Raw genomic sequence first — 20,044 nt, 5'->3', positions numbered from 1 at the left:
GACACAGGGAGACTGATGGCTGAGATACAAGATGTGGGAAGGAGAAGGAGATCTGAAGACTAGAGGTCCTGCCCAGGAATTGGAGTGATGAATGGACACCCAGTTCCTGGAATATGACAGATTGGATCATTTTTACTTGTCCAGGGGTATCAGGATAAACTCAAGGAGATTAGCATAGTCTCTTGGCCACAAGCTAATTAATATGCTAATCAAGCACCTTCTTGAACAACGATCACTGTCTTCCTTATTCCTGGAGAAGAAGGGACTTTTTAGGGGTGAAGAGCCTATGTGCAGAGCTTCCTGCATTTCCAATCCCAGCTGCCTGATAACGCCGTTCCCTCACTGCGAGTCCCAGAGAACCGGTGCACAGACTCCACTTCAGGCTGTTGGTGTGAGTGGGTGTGAGAGGCAAGGCTGACAGAGGAGGATGTGAGGAGCCGTTCGCACAGAATCCCAGGCACTGAAGCTGTTTGTGTGGGTGAAGAAAGTGGAATTATTGATGGTGCTGAGAGCTCTAATAGACCTTGTCTTTGGGGAGAAACTGGTGCCGAATCTACTGAGGACCAGGCACTCAGAATGCCTCTGCATCTCTGTCCCTCCTTAATTTAGATTTTGAGACTGTATGCAGCAAATGTCTTATGATAGATTGCAAAAATTGCCCTCAATTTATCTCATCTTATTGCTCATTACAATGTGACATTGTCGCTCCTCTCATCAAGAGGTGGAGTTTAGGGCTTCCCTGGTGGTGCAGTGGTTGAGAGTCCACCTGCCGATGCAGGGGACACAGGTTCGTGCCCCGGTCCGGGAAGATCCCACGTGCCGCGGAGCGGCTGGGCCCGTGAGCCATGGCCGCTGAGCCTGCGCATCCGGAGCCTGTGCTCCGCAACGGGAGAGGCCACAACAGTGAGAGGCCCGTGTACCGCAAAAAAAAAAAAAAAAAAAAAAAAGAGGTGGAGTTTATATCTCTGTCCCTTGAATCTGGGCTTGGCCGAGTGATCTAACAAATGTGACCTGAGCAGATGCTTGAAAAGAGCCTGGCACATTGCAGCTTGTCCCCGTCTTGGTTCTCCCACAGCCCTGAAACACCCATGTTACGAAAGAGACTGAGCTCGTCTGCTGGAGAATGAAGCACCCAGTCAACAGCCTACCAAATGCCAGACTTGCAGGTGAGGCCATCCTATATTACCCAATGCCAGCTGACTCTCCAGCTGATAGAGACACAGGAGAAGAACCAGCAGAATTCAACCCTGACTACAAGAACCACCAGCTGACCTACAGAACTGTAAGTGAATAAATGGTAGTAGTTTTAAGCAAATAAGTTTTGGGGTGGTTTGATACTCATCAAAAATTGTCACGTGCTTAGTGAATGGCCATGAATTAGTCTTCTAGGACAGTGACAGCTTTGCCTGTCCTTCAGGAGAAGGAACCACGCTTCTGCAGCAAATCCCAGATGCATCCAGCTCCTTGTTCTCTCCCCTCCCCCCTCCTTTTTTTTTTTTTTTTTCATTTTTATATCCCTCCCTTTCCTACGTTAGGAAACAGAAGTGGGGATTAATGAAGTGGTCTAGGCTCCAGTGATGTTTTCACCTGCAAACTTTAGCATTCTCCATTCCCATCTCCTCGGAAAGATTCTCCCATCTGATTCACCAGCCCATAGCTTTCCACATTATCAGAGCCCCTCCAGGTTCCCAGCTCCTGGAGGGGTTGGCTGATAACAGTGAGAGTTATGGAAACAGAAGAGGCGGGTAGGGGAAGTGGGGGAAAGGGAAAGAGGGAGATAAGAATATATCGATAGTATTTTAAATAAATGTCCATATACTGTGACTCGGAAACTTTCTTTCAAAAACCCACCCTGAGGTAAACAAGAGAAGTGAAAACCTACTTACATACAATGATGTTCATTTGAACATAAGTTATAATTGCAAGAAACAACCTGAGCGTATGTGCTATTATGAGATCGCTACAGTCATTTAAAACCACATATTAGCATGTGCAATGCCATGGGGGAATGCTCACACTGAGAAAAACATGCAAGATCAAATATATGTATGGGGAAGGTGATTTACCACCACAGTAGGAGTGTTCATTCCTTAGAACTGAGAGTATAATTTATTGTATTTTACAGTATTCCATAATAAATATGTTAATTTAATCATTTAATATCTATATCTTTCTATACATATATTTATATATAGAAAGAGGACAAGAGTGGGGGAGGTAGCAGTGGTTGCTGTCTCTGAAAAGTTGAGCTCAGATCTGGTTGTGGGTGAAGGTGGTAACTAAGGTGTGACCCCAGAATGCAGGGTGCTGGCACAGGGAAGGTGGAAAAGGCAGTCACAGGTGCATTCCTGACCTGGTTCCCACTTTGAGCACTTGCTTTCATTTCCCTGGATGTCCTCGGAGGCACTGTGTAGATGGCGTCTCAGAATTGTTTGTCTGAAGCTCATTTGGTTGAAGCTTTATCCATCCACACCATTCCCTCTTCAGTTGACGTTTTACTCCTGGGATGTTAATTCCCTAACACTTCGTGTCTGCCAAGCTGGTGATCAAAATGAGCTCACCCGGCTTCAGAAGAAGCTGGGAAAGACTACTCTGAACCTAGAACACATTATGCTCAAAGGCTCTTGGACCAGAATGACCTTGGCATTGTCTAGGACCAAAGAGAAGGCCACTGTATATGGAAAATGAGAAGTGGGAAGAACAGATTATTACTCCAGGAAGGCAAGGTCTGCGGGGCCAGAATTTGCCTTCTAGGCCGGTATGAGGAGTTTGGACTTTACCTGAGAACAGTCTCTTTCTGTGTCAGTTGGACTGTTTATGTTCCTCTGCCTCCTTCAGTTGCTATCCTGTCATTCCTGCTGTTCCCTGCCTGTCTGTGTCTCTGGTCCTCTGCCGCAGCACCATGTACACCACACATACCTGACCCTTCATGCAATTACAGGGGGAGGGTGTGTCAAAAAGGTATGAGGAAGGGGCACCAGAGGGCCCCTCTTCTTTTGTTTCCTGGCTAAATATGTACCAGATGCTGAGGGTTTTCCAGACTGGACATGTGAGGCATTGGTCTGGGTGGGTGTGGGAGCCACACTCCCTGTAGCTCTCTGATGGATCTTGCTCAGAATGCTAACAATGTAGAGCTAAGCTGCCTGAGTTCATGTACTGCCTCACCAAGGTGGAAGGTGGCTTTGGACTAAGTTCTGGCTAATGGGATGCAAGCAGAAGGTTGTAGGGTAGGTAGTAAAAGATAACTCTTGGATACGTGCCCTTTGCTCAACTTCTGAATCTCTTTCTCCATCTTAACTCTTGGAATGAAGGTGTGATGCCTGGAGCTTTAGAAGCTGTCTTGGAACCTAGGGATGGTGGGAGGGTTGCTGGAAGGCTTGGCGATTTTGTGGAGTTGCCATACCAGCCCTAGACTTTCTGGATTTCCTACACTTCCCCATCTGGACTGCCTTTACATGAGAGAGACATGAACTTGTTTCAGTCACTATCCTTTTGGGTTTTCTATTCTATAGAACTTAATTGAGTCTTCAGCAGTACAATGAGTTGCTATCCTTAAAAAAAAAATGCAGCCATAAATCCATGTGCTCTTTATTTGTTTTGCTTTTTTCCCCTTATTTAATTGGAATTCTGTAACTTTCTGAATTTCATTTGTATTAGTCTGTTTAGATTTTCTTTCTCCTTCTTCAGTCAGTTAGGTCTTTTAGTTTCTTTTTAAAAAAGTCACTTAGTCAAGATTTTCAGTTTTATAGGCACATAATTCTTCAAACGGTTCTCAAAATTATCTCCAGTATATGCTTTTTCATGTTTCCATTTTTTCTGTATTCTCCTTTTTAAAAAATCTTTATTAGAGCAGCCAATGGTTTATCTAATATAGTAGAATTTTTAACCCATAGGGACAAATAGGACTTATTTTTCTTTCTATAACTTGCCTACACCACAATCAACTTGTAATTTTATCTTTATTATCCTATGGTTTCCAAAGATTTATTTTGTTAATTAAAATTTTTTTTTCTTTAGTTGAATGTTTATCATCATTTTTTTCTTGGTCAGCAATTTAAGTGTTTAAGGACATAGAATTTTCTCTGAGCAAAGCACTCTAGGCCCTGCCACCGTTTTAAGGAGGCCACCCCTCACTGGGCAGGACTATACTTGGATAAGACAGGACTGCAGGGCACCTAGAGGTAGAGATGAACTTAGCAATAACCAGATGGTGCCTTCACTTATCCTGCACAAAGGTGGGGTCTCTCAGTTATCCAGTGGGTCTGAGGCTCCAGAGTGGGTACGTGTGCTTGGACTATGGGGACAGAGAACAATAACATTGGGGTTGCTTGTATAGGGGAGGAAACAATCATTTTCCTCTACCCATCTTAGGTTCTCCAACCAGGGACCTGTAAATTAGACTAACAAGAGAAAAACAAAAGTTTATTAACATATTGTGAAATAATAATAAAACATATGTATGTATATATATATATATATATATATATATATATATATATATATGTATATACACACACACACACACATTGGCCTCTTCCCTTGGTTCCTAGTACAGAGCTCCTAAATCCCTTGGAACTTCCTAGGTGATAGGAATGTCTCTTGTTCTAATGAGGCAACTCTTGGTGAACTCCTGGATAGATCAGGATGGGGGCTAATCACCAGAAGGACCAGGCCATGATTAGTTGCTTGGAACTTTCAGCCTCACTCCCTAGCCTTTGGGAACGGAGGAGGGGCTGGAAATTAAATTGATGGTTGATCACGCCCACATGATGAAGCCGCCATAAAAATCCTCAAAGTACAGGGTTTGGAGATCTTCAGAATTGGTGAACACATCCACGTGCTGGGAGGGTGATGTACTCCAACTCCATGGGGACAGACGCTCCTGGGCTAGGGACCTTTCTGGACCTCATCCTATGTATCTTTCCATTTGGTTGTTTATTTGTATCCTTTATCATATCTTTTATTACATAATAGACCAGTAAACAAAGTGTTTCTCAGAGTTCTGTGAGGTATTCTAACAAATGATCAAACCCAAAGAGGGGATCATGGGAACCTCCAATTTATAGCCAGTCAGTCAGAAGCACAGGTGACAACCTGGACTTGCAACTGGCTTCTGAGATGGGGGTAGGAGGGTGGTTATTGCTCAAGCAGATCTCACCAGGTCTGGCAGCCATCCACACTTACTACATCAGATTATCGATGGCTCAGATTATTAATGGCTTACTATGGCTCAGATTATTAATCATGTCAGTGGTTAGATGAGTCATTGCATTTTTGATTTTCATGCTCTTTTCTGCAGTTGACAGAGACAACTGCAGCTTTTCCTCATCCCCCATCTATGAGTTTAAATGGCACCAAACAAACTAGGAGAAGTCAGACCTCCTGGTCTCTGAGTCACCCTCCTGGTCACTCAAGAACTCTTAGAAATCGAAACTCTGAACCCAATGAAGAGGGATGGAGAGGACAAAGCATAATCATCGCTATTATCTTGCTTTTCCCCAGCTCAGCCTGACCACTTGGGGTATTTTTACAGTCATTATAGTCATTTATTCAATGCAGATTTATTAAGTATGCACTAAAAACCCAGCACTGTTTTAGGTACAAGGAAATAGCAGCGAAGAAAAGAGACCACATTTCTGTCCTCATGGGATTCAGATTATACTCTCTATGCTAGTTAAATCAAGGAGGAGACTTTGCTCCTTCCCTTACTCATCTGGGGGAGGCAGGAACAAAGGAGAATACTGATAGACCTGGAAATAGGGCCGGAGAGTGTCAGAGAAGGAGGCCTTTGGGAAGGTGAAGATGTGGGAACCAGTGGTCATGTTGTAAAAGGATACAACTCCAGCCTCGAAGTCCAGAAATATCCCCACAACCAGGGGCTGCTCCCTTAGCTGAAGGGAAGTTAGGGGAGAGGTAAGCGCTACGTAGCCATTCTTTTTGCACAGTCTGATGGCCCAGAATCCAGACTGAGGCGTCTGCACCATGACAGTGTCCCTCTGCACATTTTCCATACAGACTCCTAAATCCCACCCAGTTCCCTCTCCCACATCCACTTCAAAGTAATGTTTTCCTGAGGTGAAGCCTTCACAGCCCAGGATACAGGGTAAGGCACTAAATCTCCTAGAAGAAGTATCAAGATTCTCCTGGGGGCATCCACGAGTCACTTGTCTCCGATCCTCAGACAGAATTAGTTCGTAATAAGCTGTATCTGGATCCAGAGTCACGCTGACTGGGGGGGAAAAAAAAGACATGATTTTTGTAGCTGAGAGCACAGTTTATTTTAAATAAAACCAGGCTGCATTCAAATCCAAGCATTGTTTCTTTTTTTATTTTTATTTTTATTGGAGTATAGTTGATTTACAATGTTGTGTTAGTTTCAGGTGTACAGCAAAGTGAATCTGTTGTACATACACACATAACCACTCTTTTTAAGATTCTTTTCCCATATAGGTCATTTCAGAGTATTGAGTAGAGTTCCCTGTGCTATACAGTAGGTCCTTATTAGATATCTATTTTTTATATAGTAGTGAAAATATGTCAATCCCAATCTCCCAATTTATCCCTCCCCCCACTTGCCCCACTGGTAACCATACGTTTGTTTTCTATGCCTGTGACTCTATTTCTATTTTGTAAATAGGTTCATTTGTACCATTTTTTTAGATTCCACATATAAGCGATATCATATGATATTTGTCTTTCTCTGCCTGACTTACTTCACTCAGTATGACAATCTCTAGGTCTATCCACGTTGCCACAAATGGCATCATGTCGTTCTTTCTTATGGCTGAGTAATATTCCACTGTATATATGTACCACATTGTCTCTTACTAGCTGTTGTGAGCTTAGGCAAACCATTCGCCGAGCCTCAGTTCTGTTAAATATAAAGTGGAAATCATCGTATCTGTCACCAAGCATGGTGGGGAGGATTGAAGGAGCTAATGTATGCTTAGTGCTTAGTAAAATTCCTGGTATATAGTAAGTGCCCTGTAAATGGCAGTAATAATAATGATATCATCATCATCTTAGTCACTCAGAGAAGCCAAGGAGCAGAACTAACCAGAGTTAACATGGTTACTGTCCTCTCCAAAACCCTTCCTCTCCCTTGTAGGACCTTTAGGAATCATGGAATATTGGAGCAGAAATGAGACCCTCATCATCTCTACTTAATTACCATTAACACTGAGGATCGGAGAAGGAAAATGACTCAACTAATGTCATAGCTTGTTATTGGAAAACGCAAAATTTTACCCAGGCTTCAGGACATACACCTAGTCCCCTGACTTTTAAGTGTAAGCTCTTCTTTCTTGCTTCAGGTAATGCTCTATAGGGATTAGTATAAAGTAACACACAAGAGACCAATACACATGACAAATATCTGACTAGAGTCAAGTAAGACATAAAAAAGTAGATAAAGTGTGATACTGGCCAGCAATGCAATTTTAAAAATGAAAGGTGGTAATGGGGTGGTCCAGCAAGAGAGTTAGCAAACCGCTGTGTTACTGGGTTAAACTCTGATCATTTGGGCTGTGGCAATACGGGAAATCAAGTATTAGGAAACACTTCCACTGCTGGATGTTCTCCACTTGCCCCTCCAGATCACTCCCCACCTTTCTCCAGCCTGCTCTGTGTCCAGGAAGGCTAACCCCTATGGACACATCAACCAGGCTCCCTTCCCTCTGACTGCTATTTGGTTAAGCCAATGAGAAACACTAGAGGAGACCACAGGGCAAAAAGAAATAGAGTTAGAAGTATTTAGTGCCCCAAGTCCCTCCCCACTAGCTATGATTTGGAGGGTCTGCATTCCTCTGCCTCTGGTTACAGCTCCCTCCATCTGCTACCGAAGCCTTGGGGAGGTGATGACTCCCTACCTATTCCTAGCCCTGGTTTGCTTCACTGTTCCTTGATGATCACCCAAATCCTCCTCTTTGTAAATAATCCCTTTATTAAACTCTCTTCAGTCAGTCCTTATCATGAGCCTGACTCACAAAAGTTTCGGGCTTCATTAGTCTTCCCTGAATGATCCAGGAAAACCAAGCTGAGAAATTAAAATGTTTACGGGTTGGTAACACCACTAAAAGATGGTTGATGCCTGAGCTCTTTGGAAACAAAAGGCATAGACCTTGGAGACAAATGTGTCTACTCTAAGTTTGAACCTCTATACATCAAAAGATAGGATGAAAATGTAAAATGCCATACGCATAACAGAAGATATTGGCTATAATAAGCTCCCATAAATCAATAAGGAAAAGAACCCAAAAGAAAAACTCTTAAAACACAGAAGAAGCCTGAAGGGCTAATGGACTTACTAAAAGAAGCTCAACCTCACTAGTGACATTGGAGAAACTCAAATTAAGTCCACAATTAGGTACCATTTCAAATCCATCAGATGGCCAAAAATTATAAGCAGAGAGTGAGGGAGATGTGAAACAGTGGGATCTCTTATGTTGCTGGTAGGGTATAAAGTGATACAATTTCAAGATCTGTAGTATCTAGTAAAATTAGATGTGCATCCCTACACAGCAGCATTTTTAATTCAAGGTATATCCCCAGAGGAAACCATTCACAGGACACAAGAAAGCATGGACAAGAAAGTTCACAGTAGTATTGTGTGTAATAGCAACAAACAAACAAAAACCAACTACACATACCTTCAGCGTCCACTCCACAAGACAATGAATTAAAAAATACATCATTTTCATTTTTTGCCACATTGCAGAGTGATTAAGAGAGTGAGTTCTAGAGAGATACTACCTGAGTTACCACCTGCTGGTTGTGGGAATTTACAACAGTCACGTAACCTCTCTGTGTTTTGGTTTCCTTATCTATAAAGGAAAAAATGCTACCTACAGAGAGGCTTGTGGTGTAAGACAAGATAACACACGTGAAGCTCTTCTCATCTGTCACAGAAAGAGTGTTCAGTATGTGTGAATCGTTTTTATTGGTGCTGGTGAGAGAGTGCATGTTGCTACATTGGAACAAGTAATCTGGTAACATGTGTTAAGATTAACAACAATCCCAGCTTTAGGTATACACCCTACAGGAATGAAAGCACCAGGATATAAGGTTGCATGGACTAGAAAGTTATTGCTGCAAATGTTATAATACCCAAGTGCTGAAAGCAGCCTGAAGCTCCATCAGTAGGAATATGGTTACGTATAGTTATGATGTACTATGGAATATTAGACAGCTTTAAAAAGCAATGGGCGAATAGGAAGAGACGATCTATGTATTAAATGTTTGTAAAAACACAGAGAAAGACCTAGGTCTTGTTACCTGCAGAAGGGTAAGAGAAACCTTGAACTTTTTTTCGTATCTCTCTATACTGTTTGAGTGATTACAATTTATTTATATTACTTTTTTAATAAGAAAAGCTTTAATAATGAGGGTTTCAAAAAGAAGAATTATCTAGTTAAAAGATGAGCTCATTTTAGAAACAGATAGACTTGAACCATGTTGTAATGCCTTCTGTGAAAGATAAGCGTAGAAAAATCAACTCAATTAAATCTGGACATAATTTATATAAAGTCCTTCCTTACATCTGTACAGGATCAAATACAGAGTTGCTATTTTGTGGTAGTTATTATTGTTGTTTGTTCTTGTTAACTTGAGGGGAAACTGAATACAGGTTCATAATCCTTATCTGAAACCCCTGGGGCCAAATGAGTTTTGAAATTCAGATTTTTTTTTTTTTTTTTTTGCGGTACGCGAGCCTCTCACTGTTGTGGCCTCTCCCGTTGCGGAGCACAGGCTCCGGACGCGCAGGCTCAGTGGCCATGGCTCACGGGCCCAGCCGCTCCACGGCATGTGGGATCTTCCCGGACTGGGGCACGAACCCGTGTCCCCTGCATCGGCAGGCGGGCTCTCAACCACTGCGCCACCAGGGAAGCCCTCAGAATATTTTTGATGTTATAAAGGCAAACAATACAGACACTCTAAATTATGTGCCCACCCCTGGAAGGGTCTAAGGCATTATCTTGTAATCTAATGCATCAATATTTCTGCAGTAAAACATAAATGCAAACTAAGCGGGATAAATAAAGACTTTAAATAATCTCATATCAGTGCAGTTCAGGTTCGGCCACCGTGTCACTCAGACACAAGGGTAGCCTTCCGTGATCCTGCCTCTTGGTGTTCATACCCTTATGCAGTTCCTTCCCTTTGAGTGTGGGCAGGACCTGTGAATTGCTTCTGACCAATAGAATATGGCAAAAATGATGGGATGTGACTCCTGTGACTATATTTCATTTTATAAGTCTCCATCTTTCTGGCAGACTTGCTCTAGGGACTCTCTCCTGAGCTTACTCTGAAGAAATAATTGGCCATGTTGGGAGGCCCATGTGCAAGCACCTGATGGCTCGCTTCTAGAAGCTGAGGGCAGCCTCTGGCCAACAGCCCGCAAGAAGCCAGGGCCCTAAGTCCCATAACCATAAAGAAAGAAATTCTGCCAACAACCTGAGTGAGCTTGGGAGAGGATTCTTCCCCAGTCTAGCTTCCAGGTAAGAACACAGCCAGGCTAACACCTTAATTGCAGCCTTGTAAGACCCTAAGCAAAGGACCCAACTAAGCTGTGCCCAGCTTTATCTCACAAAACCTGTGAGATAATATATGTGTATTGCTTTAAGCCACTAAGTTTGTCTGCAGCAATAGGTAATTAATACAGCCACCAAATCACTTTAGGTTAGGTCCAATTTTGCAGCCAAACAAGTTATGAAAAAATTGTCAGTTATCAGAACTTTTGGAATCTTGTAGTTGTGGATAAGGGATGGTGGAAATATAGCAAGCACTGATGAAGAGAATCAAAGAAGCAGGAAGCTCAGGCTTTGGAATTGGTAAAACTTGGTTTTTGTCGTGGTTCTAACATTTACCATCTGTGTTATCTGGGCCATGGCCCTGAAACATTTGGACCACCGTCATAATACTCACCTCCCTTTCTTGCATTGCTCTGAGAATTGACCAAAATATTAACAATAAACACTATGTCCCAGACACTGCTAAGCACTTTACACATGCTGACATATTTAATTTTACCGACAACCCAATGAAGTGAGAGTTGTTAATATTTTCATGTTTCAGATGGGGAAACTGAGGAGGTTATTTGCCTGGAATGACACAGCTGATAAGTGAGAGAGCAGGAATTTGAAGGGTCTGCACACGTAACCAGCATGCCATGTCCCTGTCTAAGCACTGGAGCAAACTAACAAGGGAGAGGGTGACAGCTCAACTGAAAATATCTGAATGACCCCTCTGGCTGTGAGCCTGCCCAGGGATAGGTGGTGAACTTGGTTACCACTTAAGGTCCCTCTGTCCGTAGCATTTAGGGTTTCTTCACCTACCTTGATAGCTCCTTAACACTTTCTTCACATCAAAGTAAAGCTCAGAAACATTGCACACAGTGTGAAGGTCCAAAGAGGGGGCCTCTGGTTGTTCTAGCTTCACAGCCCAACTCCTAGAATAAGCAGAGACCAAGACTTCTTCAGCGGTAAATTCCATTCAGCTCTATATACCCACACCCCTTCCCTCCTGCATTTGTCCAGGACTCACCTGCTCAAAGTATCTTTCACATCCTATGGAGAAAGACAAAATGTAAGTGTGGGAACATCAGCATTTCATGGGACTTGGCATGTGGGGCTGTTCTCTATAAACACTCCTTACAAAGAAGTAAAGAGAGTAACCCTGGCCTTAGATATTGATGGATACCCAGATAGAATGATTTCCATCCCGGCCCCCTGGGATATTCAGCATATCAGAATGTTTATGTGTTATCTTCCTTGCTGTGCTCTGTGGAGAGCTGCAGTGTCTGCAATCACATCTACCTGCGGGCTGCTTAGGATAGAGGGCCAAGAGCTTTGCCCATGCTCCCTCTGGAAAGACTTGCTTTCAGTGACCTAATTTCCTTCAGAGTGAGCCCACAGTAGAGACCATTCATTGCAAAGGTCCGTAGTGGTGAATCCATGCATAGCCCCTGAGATGGGCCATTAAGATGGTAGCAGCAGGTATCACATGGTGGTGGGACAGTCATGCTACATTCTCAGTCTACGGTGTGACCTCCAGTTCTTTTAGTGGGGAATAGAAAAAACAGCTCCAGTCGTAGTTTGTCTTAATGGGCTGGATCCATTATGCAGCTGAAAGAAGGCCCCGAAAGAGCTCTGGAGGGCTCTACAAGCAAATCAGGGAGCAGGTTATCACCCATAACCTTCTTTTGGCTGCCCCACTTTGTCACCCACCAGTCATCTGGAGGAGTATTTCAGGAGACAGTTTGACAGTCAGAGTTTTGTGAACATGGGACAGAGACGAATGGTAGCAAAAGTTATCCCATGGTTCCATTTGGCCAAGGAACCCACCATACCTATATATTTTCTGATTCACCTAAAGCCGCTCTATAGACTAGTGAAGGCCACCTTGCAAATGTTGCTGTGTATCCAAAAGAAACGTTACTTTAAATTCCCTACACTAATGTACCATTTTTGAGTGAAACAGGCAGGGCTCGCCCAGCTTCCCGTGCTTCCTCACCATTCTCCTCCTAAAAGCTCAGGAACAGATACCTTCCTTCCCTTCTCCAAGTGCATGGCCTCACCTGCAGCAGATTTTGGGCTGAGCCCTGACATTTATGCTCTAGTTGCAGGATGTAGCTCTCGAGTTCACGGCTCTTCTGTTCAAGATTGGCCTCATTGTCCCTCAGTCTCCTCAGAGTCTGCTCTTTTTCTTTCTCCAGTTTCCACAGGTAAGACTTCTCTTCCTCATGAAGGAAGCTCTGGAGATTCTTAAAGTCAGACTGGATTTTTTGTTTCTGAACTTCTATCTTCTCCTAGAGCCAAGAAAGGTGGAAACCAACCAAATGTCCACTGTTGGATGAACTGATAAACAAAATGCAGTGTATAGATATAACGGAATACTATTCAGCCTTAAAAATGAATGAAATTCTGATACATGCTAAAACATGGATGAATCTTGAAGACATTATGCTAAGTAAAATAAGCCAGAAAAAAAAAAGAACAAATATTTTATGATTCCACTTATATGAGGTATCTAGAATAGTCAAATTCATAGAGACAGAAAGTAGAATAGTGGTTACCAGGAGTTACGAGGAAGAAGGAATGGAACTGTGCACATAAAAATAGTTAAACAGTAAATTTCATTATGCATATTTTAACACATACATACACAAAAGAAAGTTTGCTCAGCTACCATAACATTATTTTCCCATGAATCATTCGAGCTGGAAGAACGTCCCAAATTGCCCGCTGCAGAGTCATGCCCGAAAGGCAGGTACTCAGATGTGGGAGAGGTTATCACCTTATTAATATCCTTCTTCAGACAAGGTGCAGGAGTGCTAGATAATTTAATCATGGGACTAGGGCCAAGGTTAAAAACTTTATCCGTTACAAAGATAAAAATGAGTTTTTATTCAGGATATAAGAAAGTAGCTCTGAGTCTGAGGGAATTTCTTGAAGCAAAAGCTTGTAATGAACATCACCAAGACTGGACTTTAAGACAACCAGGCTATTAGGAGAGTCCATGATTCTCAGCAGCGGGAGGTCTGGGTATCAGGCATTTGTCATAGTTAACTACGAAATAGTCATCCACCAACTCGGGTCCACCTACTCATCCTTACGTATAAGAAACCAAATGGTACACCTTGTCGGACTCAGCTTTCGTTTGGGGAGATAAGAATTGCAGTTTCCATGAGTGCTTTTTCAATTTACGCAGCGTTTTGATGACTGTAATGTTGTGGTAGAGTGTCATTGACAGGGTTTCCATATGTATTAGCTATAATCAAGATCCTCCCCATTGCTCAAGATCCTCCCCATTGCCCAAGATCCCAGAAATGAGGGAAGCAAGAGTGTCCTCTGAGAGTTCAAGTTTAACAACTGTACACAAAGGATTAGGCAGAGGTTGGAAGGTTGGAAGAAACCTCTGAAAGAGGCAAAATGGCTCACTGGCCTGTGGGATTTGACTGTAAGCTGATTAATTACATAAATATTTCCGTAAAGGAATGCATCTCTGATCACGGGGAGGCTGGTCAGCCATGGAAACAGTCTTTCAGACCCTAGAGGCTACAGTGCCAAGTGTGTAGGTTCTTGGAGCACTCTGGTCCTCCTTATAAATCAGATAGATTTCCTTCTTCAGTCTAATGAGCTTGAGTAATACAAACCTCAACCTGGAGTGATTCGGTTTTCTTAGTGCTCACAAAGGGTGGTTTCTGAACCTGTAAGGCTGAAAGCCATACCCTGCACTGTGGTACATGTGCCAAAGCAATAAGGTTAATAAGGCCTTCAAATCCAGAAGGTACTTTGAGATATTAAGAACTGAAACCCAGTCAAGAATGGCTCTAGGTAAATGGGCACACCTGTTCTGCTTCTCCTAACTGAGGTTTCGGAACCCTAGCCGGTTACTACTGAAAGGTTGAAGGGGTTGGAGATAAATTCTCATAGATATTAGACAACGAGGGACATAAAAACAAATGTGCTTTCTTCTTTGGGTTTTATCTGTTTGGTCTGGTTTAGTGAGAATAAGCCATCACTATGCTTTGCTCAATCATCCCCTGTACCTAAGCTCTAGGATGGAAACTAGCTTGAGATCAATAAACCCAAACTCTTACATTCCATTCGGTTATTTGCTTTGCCGTGGACACCTTCAGGTTCATACATTCCTCTTCCAGTTGCCTCAATTTTGTCACAGCTTCCTGGAGCTTTTCCTGAAGGAAAAATTGGGTGAATAAAGTCTTTTCAATTCAACAATTCTTCATTGGGCACCTAAGGAGCATCCCAGCCCTCCGAGACTATTAGAATAGCCTGACTATTGAATATGTATTGAGTCCTTACACTTTACCAGGAAGCATGCTGAAGGCTGTATAGGCAGTAACATATTTGATTCCCTTGGCAACACTGAGCAGTTAGTAGGATTTTTAACATCATTTCTGTGCCGCAGAAACTGAAGCTTAGAAAGGGGATAAATAACTTGCTCAAGGTGCTGTAACTGGTGGGTGGTTGGGCTGTGATCCCAGCTGACCCTGAGCCTGAGCTATATCCACCACCAGCAGTCTTGCCAGGGAAATTCTGCACATAAAACAAGATAAAAATCACCTAAAAAGATTTTATGAAGTAATGTGCTGACCCAAACAGAACCAATACCAGAGTGTTTGGCACACGTGGAACTTTGTATGTATTATGGTGAGTCAGGAAGGAAAGACAGACCAAGATGCCAGCTGAAGTTGTTAGAAACAGTTAATGGAGGAGGGGAGCTCGGAGACCTTTTGAAGAATGGTATCATGAAGCCCTTTAAAAATGAGTTAGTATCCATATGAAGCTTTCAGGTTATTTTTCAAAATAGTTTCTCACATTTTCATGGAAAGCAAGTTTAAGCTAAACCAAATTGCTACTTGTGGTCAACACTAAAAGAATTGGCTCTGGGACTTCCCTGGTGGTGCAGAGGTTAAGAATCTGCCTTGTAACGCAGGGGACGCAGGTTTGATTCCTGGTGGGGGAACTAAGACCCCACATGCCGCGGGGCAACTAAGCAACTAAGCCTGTGCACTGTAGAGCCTGCATGCTGAAACCAAGACCCGACGCAGCCTAATGAATTAATTAATTAGAAAAAAAAGAAATTTTATCTTGATTTAAAAAGAAAAAGAATCAGCTCTTGTGCTAAAGCCAATAGGTATACTCAGTTCTCACGTGCTCTCAAGAAAGGGCTCTATAGAACTTGTTAGCAAAAGACTGTATTGCCCTCACTATGTGCCAAGTGCTATTCTAAGGTTTACATGTATTAATGTCCCTAAAGCTTATAACAACCTCCTGAGCATGTATGTCGGAGAGGAAGGGAACTACTATTATCCCCACTGATAGTTGGGGAAACCAAGGCATGAAGACATTACATAACTTTGCTCAAAGTCACCCATCTAATAAGTAGCAGAACTAAGGTTTCAAACTAAGCAGTCTGACTCTCAAGGCTTAGAACCATCACCCCGTGCTGCTCCCTTTACTACTTGGTGGGAAAATAATTCCAATGGGAATATCCCCATTACAGTAATTAGCTGCTCCATGGAGCTTAAGGAAGAGCTGCCATGTGCCGAGTGGTGGTCAGTATTGACGCGTCCTGATGAAGGACCCAGAACCTTAATAAAAGACCATCTCCACGTCATAGGGGAGGGAACAAGGAGCTCACACTGGGGACGACAATTTTCTCAAATCTAGCCAGGGCAGAGAAGGAATAAGGCAGCAGGACCATGCCGCCTCCTTCGTTCCACAATAGCAAAGGTCAGCCTTCCTTAATATGCTCTTAAGTGATAAACAGGAGTTGCCCAGAACCTCTCCCTCCATTTCATACTCCATGACCAATCACTTCCAAACCCTTCCACTCATTCCCCTTCCTGAATCTTGCTTGGAATTGCTCCCTTTCCCCCTTCTTATAGGAATAATCTAAATTTTACTCTTTGGTATTCCTTTCATTGTATCAGTACCAGAATGTTCTTTTCAATGTCAACCTGATCCTTCACTGTGCAAATGAAAATCCCCCCGTGGCCAGGACTACTCTGGGCTAGGGCTTAGACTCCGAGCGGATACCAAGTTCTGGGCCCTGACTTCCTTTCCCATGACATCACCTGCCTTCCCTGCACACACCCTCTGGCCTGGTCACAGCGAGTCAGGTACGCTCTCATAGCTGTGCCTTTGCACAAGTGGGCCCCTCGGTCTGGAATGCCCTCTCTCTTCTCCATACTTCTATATCTGGTTACTTTTTATGTGTTCTTCAAGAGTCACTTTTGGGAAGATTCCTCAGTTACCACTCCACACCCCTTGGTGCTCCTCTCCACCATCCAAATCAGGGGACTTCAGGCAGCCTTTTTGCTGGTTTGTCTGCCCTACTAGACTGTAGGATACCTAAAAGGGGGTGTGTCTTCGTCCCCTGTGTTTTCAGACTCTATCCCATGGACTTGCACATTGTGCTTTCTCAAATTACACAGACGGTGTGAGGCAATAAAACATGCAGGTGTGCATTGGAGCACATGGCATTCTAGAGCAGGGAGGAGTTCATCAAGAGTGGGTAGGGACAAGAGTGACCATCAGGCCTTGATTCAGTGAGGACCCATCATAAACTACTTTTCAGAAGAATGACATGATGAAAGTTATATTTCAGGATCCTAATCTTGGGTTTCAGGCTAAATAATTTCAGGTCTTGGGGGGCAACATGAGGCCGGGTACTCGCCAAGGTCCTCTGGCCCACCACTCACCTTGTAACCTTGGCATGCATCTTCCACCAGAGCTGTGGTGTGCCCTTTGTGCTGCAATCCTCGATCACAGCGCCAGCAGATGAGCTGGCCCTCGTCTTCACAGAACAGATGGAGCTTCTCTCCATGTTCCTCACATGACATTTCCTGGTCCATCTCCTTGATGGCTTCAATGAGGTTTCCCAGCTGCTTGTTGGGTCGGAGGCTCGCCATTTTAAATGGCATCCGACACTGGGGACAGGAGAACATCTCCAGCCATGGTTGCATCTCACAGAAGCTCACTATGCACAAGTGGCAGTAGCTGTGTCCACAGTTGATGCTCACTGGCTCAGTTATCAGTTGCAGACAGATGGAACAGGTGGCTTCCTCCCTCATCTTCTTGGTGATTGGGGTTGAGGCCATGGCTTTTCCTGAAAATCTCTAATATTGGATCTAGAGGCAGAGATGAAGCAGCCAGAACTTTCCCACAGTGATGGAACTTCACCTTGTCTGAGCCTCTTTCCGATGCACTGGCTGCCACTGGCCTCCACAGGTCACGTGGTCTTCTCTCTAGAGAGAAGAAATAGATTGGAATTTAGAAGATGCATCAAATGTAGCTGTGCTGTGGAATATGGTAGTGACTATTACATGTGGCCACTTTGAATTAATAACAATTAAATAGAATTTAAAATTCCGTTTCTCACACCCACTAGCCACATTTCAGTGCTTAATAGGCGCAGGTGATTGGTAGCTACACGAAAGCCCAGATAGAGAACATTCCATTATTGTGAAAAGTTTTCTTGGGCCAAGCACTGAGAGAGATAGAGAAATGAGGCAGACTTCTTCACCAAAGTTGCAGCAAGAGAGAGAACTCAGTGAGGGATTGTCAAACCCTTTCCTGCTCTAATGAATATTAAGAATAATTAGTACCAGAGTTATCTCTTTGTAACTGGTAGTAACACTTACATCCAGGTAACCCAGGTAACTGGGTGGTCTATGAAGGATTTCACTGAGACAGTCACATTTGATTCTAATTTTTTGTTGTTGTTTGTTTGTTTGTTTTGGCCGCGCCTCTCAGCTAGTGGGATCTTAGTTCCCCGACCAGGGATTGAACCCGAGCCCTCGGCAGTGAAAGCGAGGAGTCCTAACCACTGGACTGTCAGGAATTCCTTAAATTTGACTCTAATTAAACCCTCACTCCCACCCCACAAAGAACAAAAGACAGCAGGTTAATAAAGTCCCCAGTGGAGAACCAACCAGGATGATAATGAAAGTAAAAAAGACAACCAGAAAAACCAACAAGTTCTTTTTGCCCTCCCTGACCTGAGGAAAAGAGAATTGGAAAGACAGCTGGGAAGAGAAGGGGTTGGTCCTGGGGTGCAGAGCTCCTGGAGAGCTAGGGAAGTGACTATCTATCTTTTCAGGCCAGGACTTGTCTCTCAGGAGAAGTTCAGGGTGACTGGATCACAGGGGGTTGGCAGAACCCAGGATGTGGGGAGGTGGGAAGCAGATGGGGAAGGTGGGGCCTCTGTAGGATCCTGGGTGCTGGACACCTAGTGTCCACCAGCGAGGACCTGACAACTAATAGACAAAGGAGGGGTGACTAGGAACAAAGGACTCGGTCCCTTCACCCACTGCTCCGGCTGCTTCGTGAACCTAGCCCTGTTCCCTGCTTCCCCATTCCTGGGATTTTGTCAGGGAGGGCAGCAGAGGACGGAGGAAGAGAGTGGCTTTTCCTTTGAACTGACAGTGGCAGAATTAAAAGCAGGGATTCAACTAAAGTTACTGGATAGGCTATGTCCCTCTAATAACCAGGACCACTCTCTTGGATCCGTAGAGAATTTCTTCCGGAGACTTCTATTCTTTGGCAGGTTATCTCCCCCAAGAGATACACTAGGCTCCGCTCTGCCGGGGTGCTTTGCTCCCGGGAAGAAGGACGTCCTCTCCTCTGAGGCCCCAGGGTTCTTGTCCTGGGCCTTCACTCACCTCACATCCTGGATCTTCGGAGATCTGACATGGAGTCTGGCGAAAGAGAAAGCAGACAGGGTGTGAGAGCTATGAAGCACAGTCCTGACCATTTTCAGAGTTCCAGCAGCTGTTATCAGGAAACAAACTCCCTTCCCCGCGCCGCCCCTCCCCCCCCCCCCCCCACGTCTCTTTTCCCTCCACCGAAAAAACCTGGGCCTGGACCCTTCCCACTCCCTTCACCATGCAGCAGGCACATATGCACTGCTAGCTCCCTCCGTAGCTGCCGGTTCCTGAGATCTGGGTGAGGAAGTTAACTCAGACTGGACTAAACTCAGAAGTGAAACTGCGGTGGGAGGTGGCGCCCTGTAGACCCGGGGAGGAAGCTCGTGAAATTGCCGGTGTCTTTTGCACTCAGCTTGTCCTGAAAGGGAGGGGAGACAGTAGGAAAAATATTTTTCTTTTACAGCAATAAAACGAAGGGACAACTTAATAATTCAGTAAACTCTTTTGTGACCCCAGCACAGAGGATCTAAAAGCAGGAAGTCTGCAGAGTTCACAGACTCTGACGTGAGATCTTTCTACTTTTGCCACCAACCCCCTTGGGATTTATAAGCCTTTCTGGCTGATGTTATGTTTTACTATTTTTAGTCGCCGATTGTTTTAGAACTGCTCTGAAGGGTGTGGTGAAAAAAGGGGCGGTACAATAATAGGGCTCATTGGTATCAGAGAATTTGCTCAAGCCGTTCTCCCATTCTTTTCTGTCCTGATACTGTGTCTCATTTTCCTCCTCGGTATCCCTCCGCAAGATTCAAATACTTATCAATAGTCAGAGTCAGGCACCAAGGACAGCAAACGGGAGCCACTAATGGCCCA

General features: G+C 43.9%; 2 protein-coding genes across 2 annotated transcripts in view; one reads left to right on the top strand and one right to left on the bottom strand.

Annotated features, from left to right (window-relative positions):
* Positions 1-956: 956 nt before the first annotated feature.
* The window catches only part of SLC17A2 (solute carrier family 17 member 2), a 56,380-nt gene continuing 37,292 nt past the window's right edge, over positions 957-20,044 (top strand). Inside the window, exon 1 of the mRNA XM_029243303.1 lies at positions 957-1,282. The gene's annotated coding sequence lies outside the window, so the exon portion shown is untranslated. The remainder of the gene's footprint in view (positions 1,283-20,044) is intronic.
* Positions 5,544-19,497, bottom strand: TRIM38 (tripartite motif containing 38). The gene is made up of 8 exons (XM_029243307.1): positions 19,412-19,497; positions 19,190-19,225; positions 17,228-17,773; positions 14,600-14,695; positions 12,575-12,805; positions 11,542-11,564; positions 11,334-11,446; positions 5,544-6,229 (listed from the first exon to the last, which is right to left on the bottom strand). The coding sequence occupies exons 3-8, from the start codon at positions 17,624-17,626 to the stop codon at positions 5,706-5,708; spliced, it is 1,386 nt and encodes a 461-aa protein (XP_029099140.1). The 5' UTR covers positions 17,627-17,773; positions 19,190-19,225; positions 19,412-19,497; the 3' UTR covers positions 5,544-5,705.

The sequence above is a fragment of the Monodon monoceros genome, unplaced genomic scaffold, assembly GCF_005190385.1.
Source record: "Monodon monoceros isolate NGI ecotype Baffin Bay Population unplaced genomic scaffold, NGI_Narwhal_1 Super_Scaffold_3, whole genome shotgun sequence".
NCBI lineage: Eukaryota > Metazoa > Chordata > Mammalia > Artiodactyla > Monodontidae > Monodon > Monodon monoceros.
This window is presented reverse-complemented; position numbering and strand designations above follow the sequence as displayed.